Source organism: Typha latifolia, chromosome 3 (genome assembly GCF_019914945.1).
Source record: "Typha latifolia isolate L0001 chromosome 3, TyphaL0001v2, whole genome shotgun sequence".
NCBI classification, from domain to species: Eukaryota; Viridiplantae; Streptophyta; class Magnoliopsida; order Poales; family Typhaceae; genus Typha; species Typha latifolia.
This window is the reverse complement of record NC_133088.1, coordinates 10,526,976-10,539,697: the sequence shown is the minus strand read 5'-3', so window position 1 is coordinate 10,539,697 and position 12,722 is coordinate 10,526,976. Positions and strand designations below refer to the sequence as shown.

At 40.2% G+C, this 12,722-nt stretch overlaps 1 protein-coding gene and 1 long non-coding RNA gene across 2 annotated transcripts; both read right to left on the bottom strand.

Annotated features, from left to right (window-relative positions):
• Positions 1-5,982: 5,982 nt before the first annotated feature.
• LOC140785042 (uncharacterized) lies at positions 5,983-7,067 on the bottom strand. The gene is made up of 3 exons (XR_012108370.1): positions 6,860-7,067; positions 6,364-6,420; positions 5,983-6,279 (listed from the first exon to the last, which is right to left on the bottom strand). It is a non-coding gene; the product is annotated as an uncharacterized lncRNA (long non-coding RNA).
• A 35-nt stretch (positions 7,068-7,102) lies between these two features.
• On the bottom strand, positions 7,103-9,716 carry LOC140783976 (disease resistance protein RPM1-like). Its single transcript, XM_073131157.1, has 2 exons — positions 7,228-9,716; positions 7,103-7,157 (listed from the first exon to the last, which is right to left on the bottom strand). The coding sequence occupies exons 1-2, from the start codon at positions 9,714-9,716 to the stop codon at positions 7,103-7,105; spliced, it is 2,544 nt and encodes an 847-aa protein (XP_072987258.1).
• Between the last annotated feature and the right edge of the window lie 3,006 nt (positions 9,717-12,722).

Genomic DNA, 12,722 nt, shown 5'->3' with positions numbered 1-12,722 from the left:
CTTTCGCCTGAAACCTCTCTAGAAGAGACCTAAGAATCTTACGGACCATTCTGTTTTCAAGAATTTTCTCTCCTAGGTTGAAATTGGAGTTGACTATATCACTCAACTTTGCATAGAACTCATCAAATGTCTCATTCTCCTCTATACGTAGAGTTTCAAAACTAGTAGTCAACCTCTGAAGTTTAGAAAGTTTTACAGCCATAGTTCCTTCGTGAGTAGATTCTAAGATCGTCCAAGCTTCTTTAGCTATCTCACAAGTAGAAATTCTTCTAAATTCTTCCGAAGAAACACAACTAAAAATTGCATTTATTGCCTTACTATTCTAACCAACTTTTTCATAGTCTGACCTATCCCATGACTCTATCAGTTTATCAGCAAGTTTATCATCCACTATGTACATTGGTGGACTCCAACTGTTCACAATGGCAAACCATACCCATTCATCTATAGACTTCAAGTAAGCTCTCATCCTAGCTTTCCAATATCCATAATTTGATCCATCTAGGATAGGCGGTCTAATAGATGATGGTCCATCTCTATGAAAATCCATGTCTATTTGATCTCTCTCAAAGGGTGAGAGAACCTACTCTGATACCAATTGAAAAACCCCTAGACACAAGTATGTATCTAAATAATAGGCAATGATATCACTCGTTCGCTTAAGTAAAAGTCCATAGAAATATTAAGAACGAAAGCAGAGATGAACGCCAAGATTTTAACGTGGAAAAACCCAAATAGGAAAAAACCACGGATCCAAACTCGGATCAAAACCAATCACTAGAATAGTAGCAGTTACAAGACTGACTCACAAAACAACCCGTCGATCCAAACGACTTTGTTCCTCTCAGTCTTGCTCGCTAGAACCCACGATTCACTGCTTCTCGTGATTGAAGTCCAATCTCAGTAACCCTCGAGATTGATCTTTCATCTAGATAGCCCTTAAGACGAGAGATTAGGCTTTGTAGATGAGTGGAACATTGTTAGTTGAATAACCGATGTAGCCTCAAGAAGTCTCCTTCAATAATGCTTCTTAAACCACCCTAGAGATAGGGCATCACAATCCTTATATATGATCTCCAAGATAGAGCCAAATCCAAGTCTTATCCGTACTCACGAAAGTCCAATTTTTTCAAACTTCATTGGTGCGTTTGAACGCGACCCGGGTGCGTTCGAACATCATAACTTGATCTCAGGTTCGTTCGAACGGGCCCGATGCGTTCGAACACGACAACTTGAATTCTTCAAGTTGCGTTCGAACGCGTTTATGAACGCAGCTCTCGGTTTGTGTGAACACAATACCCGCGTCCGAACGCGTTTGTGAACGCAGCTCTCGGTCTGTGTGAATGCAGCTCTCGGTCTGTGTGAACGCAAGTACCCGCGTTCGAACGCATTTGTGAACGCAGCTCTCGGTCTGTGTGAACGCAAGTACCCGCATTCGAACGCGTTTGTGAACGCAGCTCTCGGCCCGTGTCAACGCAAGTACCCGCATTCGAACGCGTTTGTGAACGCGGTGTGAACTCAACAGCTTTTCTCCAATAATTTTGCAATTCTTCAAACCAGAGATATTCTAGACTTGTATAAAACTCATATAAATATAAAAATACACTTATAATATTTTGTACACAATTGCCAATAATTAAAAACCTAACAGATTGGCCTCACATTCGCTGGTGCAGCCTCAGGTAAAATCTCTATGTGATGGTCCACCGCTCTTCTCGGTGGCAACTCCTGTGGCTCTTCAAACAGTCCTGGAAAAGTTATCTAATAAATTAGATAGTTCAATGGTGGTACCTGAACTCATTTGATGCTCATCTCCTGCTATTCCTAACTAAAGAAGATAGGTTAAATCCTTCACACAAGACAACCCCACCATAGTCTACATCATAGGAATTGGCGAAGACATAACACCATCAAGCCGCACATTTTTTTTTCTTGTTTATATTTCATCTACATGCTCCGAAAATCAAATGTGACGGGTCCCAAACTCTGTAGCCATTGAGCACGAAGAAAAATGTTCGCTCCTCGCAACGTCAACGGATACAAGTCCACAATAATATCGTGCCCTTGCACCCATATACCAACCCGGTGACACAAGCTCTCCGCATTAAGCTTCGTGCTGTCTCCAATAGCAACATCAAATCCGGTGATCGGCTCGGCATCCAAACCCAATCTCCTCACTAACCTCTCGTCTAGAAAGTTGTGTGTACTCCCCGAATCAATGAGGATGTGCACACAATGCTTTCTAATGAGTCCGTCCACTCGTAACGTCCTCGGCCGGAAGCACCCGAATATGCATGCATCGATATTTTAGATTCGATATCTTCTTCCGCACCCACCTCAACAACCTCCTCCTTGAAAAAATCCCTAGACTCAAGTATGTATCTAAATACTAGGCAATGATATCACTCATTCACTTAAGTAAAAGTCCGTAGAAATATTAAGAACGAAAGCAGAGATGAACGCCAAGATTTTAACGTGGAAAAACTCAAACGGGAAAGAACCACAGAACCAAACTCGGATCAAAACCAATCACTAGAATAGTAGCAGTTACAAGACTGACTCACAAAACAACCCGTCGATCCAAACGACTTTGTTCCTCTCAGTCTTGCTCGCTAGAACCCACAATTCACCGCTTCTCGTGATTGAAGTCCAATCTCAGTAACCCTCGAGATTGATCTTTCGTCTAGATAGCCTTTAAGACGAAAGATTAACTTTTGTAGATGAGTGGAACCTTGTTAGTTGAAGAACCGATGTAGCCTCAAGAAGTCTTCTTCAATAATGCTTCTTCAACTACCCTCAAGATAGGGCATCACAATCCTTGTATATGATCTCCAAGATAGAGCCAAATCCAAGTCTTATCCGTACTCACAAATCTAAGTCTTATCCGTACTCACGAAAGTCCAATTTTATCAAACTTCGTTGGTGCGTTCGAACGCGGCCCGGGTGCGTTCGAACGGCATGACTTGAACTCAGGTGCATTCGAACGGGCCCGAGTGCGTTCGAACGCGACAACTTGAATTCTTCAGGTTGCGTTCGAACATGTTTGTAAACGCAACTCTCGGTCTGTGTGAACGCAGTACCCGCGTTCGAACGCATTTGTGAACGCGGCTCTCTGTCTGTGTGAACGCAGTACCCACGTTCGAACGCATTTGTGAACGCGGCTCTCTGTCTGTGTGAACGCAGATTCCGCGTTCGAACGCGTTTGTGAACGCGGTGTGAACTCTATGGCTTTTCTCCAATAATCTTGCAATTCTTCAAACCAGAGATATTCTAGACTTGTGTAAAGCTCGTATACATGAAAAAATTACACTTAGAATATTTTGTACACAATTGCCAACAAATAAAAACCTAACACTCCTGGACCTCCTCTAGACACTCTCCATCATCAACAACCTCATCATCCTCAAGATCGTCGATAAGCATCACACTCCCGATCGGTTTAGAACACTGATGACCGGGGGTGAAACGCTCATCATATCGAAAGCAAAGGTCCTTCTTCGCTCTTCGCTCCTCCACCTGGGCAGGTGTGAGAGTTCGAACGGGGGATCTTGTGTCTCCTCTAACATCGGAAGAAGGTCTCAAAAATGGTCGTGGTCTAGTACTCGCAGTTGCTGTTTTTGAAATCGCAGAATTTTTAGCCAGCATTCTAGGTGCAAACCGCTCATCTCGGTTGCCCCAATATGTTTTCGCTGCCATCTTTAGAGCCTTATGTTTTGCTCCATCCTCACGGCCTTCTCAAAGACCTCCTCAAGATTAGTGGGACAAAGAGCACGAATATCTGCCTGAATCTCATGTCGTAACCCTAAAATAAATGTGTTCATTAATGTCGGTTCAAGCCAAGGTGGCTCACAACGACTACTAACTCTCTCAAACTCAGCTTGATACTCCAATACGGTCGTCATTTGAACCATCTTGCTTAATGTGGCAGCAAAATCTTCATATGCTGCAGTCCTAAATCTTTGTGTAATCGTCCTACAAAAATCAGCCCATCCGATAAATCCTCCACCACGAATAACCGATCTATACTAATGCAATACCGTTCCTTGGAGGTGAAAGCTTCCCATCTGTACTTTTGCATCTTCCGCTATACTTTGACAGTCAAAATATTGTTCAACTTGAAACACCCAATCCATTGGATCACTGCCTTAGAATTTTAGAAGGTCCAAGCATGCGGTTCTCACCCGAATAGCATTGTCGGGTTTGCGAAAGATCCTTGGTTCAGGTCTAAGCTTTTGTGCAGGTTAATCACCCTCTCTAAATCCTTGAGCACGTCCATCACCATCTCCAAAGGGATCAACCTCATCCTCATAGTGTTAATCCTCCTCATCGACAAAGTGCACCGGTGCCATACTCCTCTCGAGTTCCACCACCACCAGTCTTGGGTTTTGCAATGGAGGTGGGGAATGATGTGTGGGCATAGGTAAGAAGGGATCATTGGCACTCGCATGACATACTTGGACCTGTGGGGTATTAGATCAATGAGGTCCCACCACTGGTCCTTCTTGAAACTTCGATCGCCGTCGAGGAGATAATGAATCAAATCGATTCATGACATATTCCTTGAAATTATTGTGATCATTTTGAATTGAGTCAACTCTATGAATCAATGTATGGAACATGCCCATAAGTTCATCCATATTCGCAATCATGGATGTTGGTTGACTCGGTCCTACCGTGGTCACTCTACAGGAATCGACCTCACGATTAGGGTCATCATGGATTGAGTCCTCCCTTGTCGGTGTGCTCTCCATATGTCTCCTTATAGATGTCATCTTTCTTATTTCAACCATTAATGGAGGTCTGAGGTTCGTGTGCTCTGATACCAATTGTTAAGCTCTGATACCATTTTGATAAGCTCTGATAACAAATTGATAATATCCGGAACCAAAGATAGGCTACGCAACTATTCCTTTAAGATCTAAATGTATTACAAGAATCAGTCCACTCAACCGTGGAAAAATATTTGTCAGATATTCTCCGGTAGTCAAAAAATTACGAAACCAATTGGGTTAGATTTGTAACTTTCTGCTCTCATATTTACGCTCTTCGCATATTCGAACTATAGTAGGAATGAAAACACGGAATAACGTGGGTAATGGTGGTGGTGACGGGTGGAGTGGATGTTAGGGTTATGGATGGATATGGAGATGAAGGTGGATTGTTGATGTGATTTATGGATATAGACAAAAGAAACGAAGTGGTCAAGATCCCAAAGAAGAGGGGTGGCTCGATAGTCGAGGGAGATTAGAAGTTAAGAGAAACATTGCCAACAGTAGAGGTGGAAGGATGGTGAAGAGAGAGGAAGGAGAGAGTCTAGAGAGAAGATAGAAGGCAAGAAATCAATATTCCAATAACATAATGAATTTGGCTGCCATCCACATATATATAGAGGCTAGTCAACAAGTCCTAAAATAATATGAAACCCTAATTCTAGAGGGTTCCCGTCGATGACGTTCGAACGCACCAAAAGACGTTCTCTGTATGTGCGAACATGATGCAGGTGTTCGAACACACAATATCCGTTCTCTGTATTTGCGAACCTGATGCAGGTGTTCGCAAGGGCGTTCGAACGCGACCCCTCCTACGTTCGAGCACAACCTATAGGAATTTTATTTTAATAAAAATAAACACCTAATGCAATAAGAAAAGATCCTATCTAAGTGTATCACGACTGCTACAACGTTGGATATTTACTATTCTACCTTATTCTGACCTTCCTTCACTCTTTTATTTTTAACTTTTCCAGATCTCAGATTCATATAAAACTAAATCCATTAGAATCCTAACTCACAATACATAAATTTTGACAATTTTTTTTTCATCCAGATCTGGTATGTAACATCCAACAATGGCACAAACTACAAGCCGACCACAAGCAATGAAAATTAATTAACAATATCCACAAACAATCCAACATTTTTAATTAATTACAATCCATAACCAAGAACACTAAAAAAGAAAGCCTACAAACAAATCGCAGAATAGTCTAAAAACAATTATTTCTCAAGCGTATTAAAAAGTAAAACAAAATTTAATGCTACTAGCTTTCCCCCAGTTGAAAAGAGAAACATGACTGTCATACACACATTGAAATAATCATTCAAGCTCTCCAGCAACCCAGTAGTAGTAGTAAAAGGTGCAGTAGCCTCGAACACTAGTGTGTCTCTTACTGTTGCTTACATTGACACCAGAATGTTTATTAGAAATATAAAGGAAAACAAAACAATTAATTGGGTGTATGTTGCCCGGGAGATGTCCCAGTCCTTGTAATAGGAATTCCTGCAAGGCAAATAATTGTTATTCTATCAGATTCAATGAGAAGAAATGAGATTAGTTAGATATACACTTTAATATGTTACTTACCTGTCATCGAATAAAATAAACTTTGAATGCATGAGAAGGATATTGAAATAGTATACCCTGCATAGACTAATGTCACCGAATAAATTCTGAGACTGTGGATTGTTGTGAATGTATACATGGGAATTCAGGAATGATCAAAGCTAGGGAAAATGAATTTAAACTTTTGGTTGATAAATAATACATATGCAGCTAAGGAAACGAATCCTTAGATTTGGTTTACTGAAAGTAATAGGAATAAAGTACGTGTGATCAGATTACCCGTAAATATATAAGAAGCAAGGATATGCTAAATTAGAATTAAATTAAGAAGAGAAATGACAGTAAGGCAAGATAGTATAACAGAACAACAAATCAGGGACATGAATGAGAAAAAGAAAATTGAAGCACATATCAATCATGTTAAACTTGCCCTATGTCATGATCTTAAAACTATTGTACGAGGAATGAGTATTACTTTTGATATCATATAGTATGACTTGAAGATGAATAAACATACTCTTTCCAAATATTCAGTTGAAATAGACATTGGCGTTGACGTTTATTTGTTGCATATTCTCTTTAAATGCAGGGTCCAGGTCGATGCAATAGAACTCTTGGAGGGATCTGAGGTTCTCAATGCCATGCGGTACATCCCTCAGCTCCGGTAGGTCATCGAGTTCAAGGGTCTGTAGGCTTTCCATGGCTCCTCCTTGTATGTCCACTTGATTTACATTTAACATATCAGAAATAGAAAGCTTTATTAGTTTGGAAAACCATCCAGCACGAAACAACAACTGCTCCCCGTTGTATGTGTTCTGAAGAAACAGCGTCACTAAGTTTGGCAAGCGATGTAGGGATGAGATTGGATCTTCATTCAGCTGAGACCTTTTCAAGGTTAAGTGCTTGATGTTGTTTCCTCGAAACAAGGGGGAACGTAATGTACGTTTTGCCAATTGTCCTACTAAATTAAGACGGTGAAGATGCGGAGGTGGCGGATCAAAGTCTTTCAAAAGGAGAACCTCATTTTCGTCGCTGGCAAACAAGCATAAGCGGGAGAGAGAGCTCATCTGCGATAGGGAGGTACACAGCTCTTTGCAATGGATGCCCTTCACATTGTATATAGCTAAGCTTCTTAGTTGGACCAAATCTGCTAGAGACTCCACCAGCTCGTCGCTTACTTCCACTGCTACCAGAGTTTGCAGTTCTTTCAGTTTCCCTAAGCCTTTTGGTGCTCGAGGGCTGGACCTTTGGAATATCTCTACTCCCCCATTAATCTTCTTGCTAGCGTACAGGTGTCGCAGCTTCGTTAGTCGCACTATCCCACGCGGCAACTTTTCAATCTTACTTGAAAAGAGGTCCAATGTCTGTAGGTTAGAGAGCTTTCGGATAGATTGTGGGAGCAATTTCACTTTTGAATGCCTCAAACTTAAGTAGCGAAGGTTGAACAAGTCCCCAATTGCATCAGGTACAGTCTCTATCGGCAAGCGTGATAGATCTAGTACCGTAATATATTTACATTTGGATATAATCGATGACAGCAACAAAGACACGGGGGTGGAAGTGTCGAACGCTATGAAAGTTCGAAGACATGGCAGATCGAGTTTTGATACCTTATCGTTGCTGCACTTGATTACTGACAGGCGACGGGTATCGTCAACTATTCCAACAGTTTCATTTTCCTTGTACACTGCATGAAAGTTGTCCTTTCTAGATAGAGAGATAGCCAATTCTCGAACAACATCGTGCATCCGAAACTTACTTACCCGGCCAAAATGATTCTTTCTGTGAAGTTGGAGCATGCTCCGATGGATTAAGTCCTTGATGTAGCCCTCCGCAACTTCCTCCAATGTGCTCGCTCCTCTTTCTTGTATGAACCCCTCTGCTATCCATAGCTGGATAAGCAACTTCCTCGAGAGTCGAAAATCTTCTGGGAACATGCTGCAATACAAGAAGCAGTTCTTGAGATGGCTAGGTAGATAGTTGTAGCTCAGATGTAGAATGCTATCCAAATTTTGGTCGCTTCGCAGCTCCGAACTGAGATGCTGATAGAGTCGTTTCCATTCTTCCCCAGTCTTCTCCCTCGAGGACAATGTCTTGCCTATAGATACAATAGCAAGTGGCAGGCCTCGACATCTCTTAACAATTTCCTCTCCCCAGTATCTTACCTCCAAAGGAGGATTATGAGTATCTGGCAGCTCGTTAAGGGCTGGTGAGTTGTAAGGATTGGAGATAAAACTTACAAATTTTGTTAACTGAGTTAACAACCAACCTCGAACTGCCACTGTAGCTGTTGATGCACTACCTGTAGGGACTTGTTCTCTGCCAAAGACCGTCTTGAAAAGGAGATTACATGCCTCATCTGCAACTAAAGGATGGAGTTCAAGCATATGATGTTCATGTGCAAGAGAAGCTACCTGTCTAATCCGAGTCGTAATAATTATTTTACCTCCTCCTCGAACATTCTCAACAAAGTAACCGCATATCTCCTCAAATGCTCGTCTAGTCCATACATCGTCTAATATAATTAGGAACCTTTTATGTTCCAAAAAACTTTTTAAATGTTCTTTTAATTGTAGAGTGTCCATGTTTTTGATCCCAAGTGGCACTCTGCTTTCCTTTTTGTGGTATAAATCTTTTATCAACTTTCGTAAGAGTACATCAATATAATAGAACCGTGAGACAGACACCCATGCATAGCATTCAAATCTGTGACATTCTGTTTTATATACATTGCTGACTAAAGTTGTTTTACCTAGACCACCCATACCCCACACTGTAATTATACGGAGATTAGTTATCCCGTTAGACAATAGCAGGTTAATTAAGTCTTCTTTGTTTTTCTCTTTCCCCACAAGCTCTTCTTCATCAAGTAATTGGGAAGAGATTGCCTGATCGAGTTGTACCTTATTAACATACGTCGAACTGTCACCAAGTCCAGAACTGGCCATCTGGACCCATCGGCCTTTAATTTTCCAGAGGTTGGCAAGGTTAATCTCTATTTCTTTCAGCTCAGTAGCAATATTATGCAAGATTACCAAAGTTTGGGTTTTCTTTCCATTCCCGCACAATCCTTTCCCTTGATTCTCAGCTACAACGTAGACATACTCATCCATAATGTCCTCAATACGATAGGCCAGCTTCCGCACCTCCCCTATCCAAGCTTCGAGGGCCTGATTATTGCGATCGCGCATATCTATTTGGCTAAAGAAGCCCTTCATTACTAGAAGTTCACTCTTTATACGGCCCACTCCATATGGGAATTCTACCAACAAAGAGACTTCTTTTACTAGCAATTGCCTAGATAATTTCACAATTTCTCCTCCTAGAGCAGCACTGATCTTCCCAACAGCAAGAAGAATAGCAACCTCTGCCATATTTGATTTTTCTTACTAGCTATATATACTTGTACTCCTTTCTTCTTAATTAATTTGTTTGTGATTAATACCCTACGCTGTAGAGTTCTTCCTTCTTCTCATCTAATAAATGGAAAATAGCATTGCATTAGTTCATATTAGGGATCCGGTATGGTGGCACATGTACATACTATTTGTATGAGATAAGTTATTTTTCATTACACATCTCTCTTAAGATTAATTTATGAGCATGCAGGTAGTAGAAAATAAAGAAAAACTTCTTTTCACCCGTCCCCATACTGAGAAACCTTGTCTTTTATTCTTCATATCAACGTGAAATTAAGCTTGCCAGTAAATCTTCTTTCGGATTGGCAGCCAAAGAAGAGACATAATTCTAATTAGATTAAGCCAATAATCCAATGTAGGATACATGAATGGTTTTCCAAAGCATAATAATTTTAAGTTTTGCGCTAGTACTTCTAATAGTAATAGAAGAGAAAAAAGGAACTTTACATATATATATGACAATTTTTTTGCACTTTGGTTAATGAAATAAGTGTACAGACATAATTTAACAAAGGCTCATCCTCTCACTCTCTCACACTCTCACCCTCTCTCTAGAACTTCTATTATCAAATAATCATATAGTAATACACACCAAAAATTGTCTAACAATTATTAATCAGTATAATCCTTAGGGGTATTCACATGAGGAATAAATTCTATACTGGTATAGTTATGGTCATTTATTATACTTGTATGATACATGCCAACCACTCGATAATTATATATTAGAATTAGATACGGTTTACATATATCTTACGGTCAAAGTTATCAATCTCAACTCTGAATATCATCCACTATCCTAGACCATGGTATCTGGCCTCAAATTTAATATCAGTTCTACTATCATGCTACAAGCTCAAAGTATACCCTGTCATATGCTAAGTCTGAGATAATCATAACTTTTCATACGCTAAAAGTATCTTAGTAATAATCATACCTTACTATACGCTAAGAGTATATCAATGATAGTTGTACTCTACCATATGCTAAAAGTATAATCATCACTCAGAACCATATTCTGACATATGCTAAGATTATATCCAATGTCAGTCCAAACTAGATATTAGTATATATAATATATATATATATATTATTATTATTATTATTATTATATATAATAGATATTGTTTGGTATATCTAAGATTTTATTGGGAAAGCATAGTCGTTAGGATTTTATTGATGTTTGGATATTACATGACTTGTAGTTGACTAGCCACAATATGTTGTGGCTAGCCTGCACGCCCAATGTGCATGCGCTACTCTCCCTGCCTTATCTCTCATAACAATTATGAGAGAGGTGAATTAGATGCCCGGAGTTCGCCGAGATAGCTGATGAGGAGGGGACTTCGTCAAAAACCTTTTTCCTCTTGTCTCTACCTTTTAAAGCCCTACGTTCTTACTTCTCCTCCCCGAGGCAATTTCCTCATCTTTCCTCTTTTCCCTTCTTTCTTTTCTTCTCGCTGGAAGTTATTTGTCGTGCCCTGTGCATCATCGGAGTACCGTGAGATCAAGCCAACCCATTCATCTAATCCACAAATTAGTCTCCTATCTCCTCTTAGAAATAATTTGATTTCCATCAAGTAAATTATAGTTTATATTAGTTTTGTTGTTTCAAGTTCACAAGAGCAATTCATCAGCTGACGATCGCCACTTAGACTTTCTCCAACCTACAAAGTTTCCTCCTAGTGTCACTTTGCTGGTGGTAGCCTCCTCCCCCAGCTTAGTCCTTGGGTGAGGTTAGCCTCTTTCATTGACCATTGGACATGGTTTCAATGGCTACCGCAGATGCCCTGACTTATTTATCTTGTGCTCACTTTCCCCTCCTTGCATAGAAATTGTAGGTAGGCACAATTGGTGCCCATATGGCCCAGATGATAGTAGTGAATTTTTCATAACTGCCAACCATGGAGGAGCCATCTAGCCATTGTCAGTCACTCTAATTGACGACCCTTATAACCCCTTGTACATTCTTGACCCCCCCTCCCCCCCCCTATTACTTGGGGCTATTTCTAGGCTAGATAAACACTTGTATCATGATCTCAATACCTTACTTGCCATCGAGCTCAACCATTTTTTTTTTCGTTATTTGCTTTCCCCTTCCCTTTTGGTGAATAAGATGACAATAGTGTGTTTGGGCTAGAGCCGAACCTACACAAAACCTAGTTTGACCGCAACCCAATTATGGATCGGGTCCGTTAGTCTAATCCACCCATTGGTGTAGTGGACTAGGTGGGTTGCAGTTATGCTGTCGCCTTAGGCCACAGGTTGGCTCAATTATGACTACTTAGTTTTCTATTTTTTAAATAATTAACACAATTATATATCATATGTTAAATTTAGGTATATAGGAATATAATTACTAGGATTGGTAAATCATGACATTTATAATTGTTAATAAGATTATAGTCTTATGATAACTCTTGGTGTTTTCTAGATCGATATCATTTAATAATGTTGTTACATGGACAATAAAGGTTAATGCCCAATTTGAACTTATTAGACCTAGAGCGACAACATGTGGCTTATGTAATAAGTTAGCTAATTCTCGTAGGTAGCCGTACTTATTTATTGATTATTTTCCTAAGTTGTTAGGTTTGTCATTGTAAGAGAAGGATCCCGAGACACAAGATGTGAAAGGAGACATCATACCACTTATACGTATCAATAAGTAGTTGAGTCCCATCTTGGTAGTGCCTTCTATGACTTCGCCGTCCATGCTGTCTAAGCACCACTGGATCACACTAACCCCTTCATCCGGTCCATATGCTAGTTCCATGTATTATCTTACAAATAGTTTGAATTTTGTCAAGTAATTTGTAGTTTATCTTAGTTTTTTTTTTTTCCTAGTTCACCAAAGCAATTTGCTGGTCAACAATCGCTGCTTGATCTCCCTCTGACCTAGGAAGTTTCTGATATGATCTCCCCTTGGGCTAAGTTTTGACCTATTCTGTTTCAGATCTG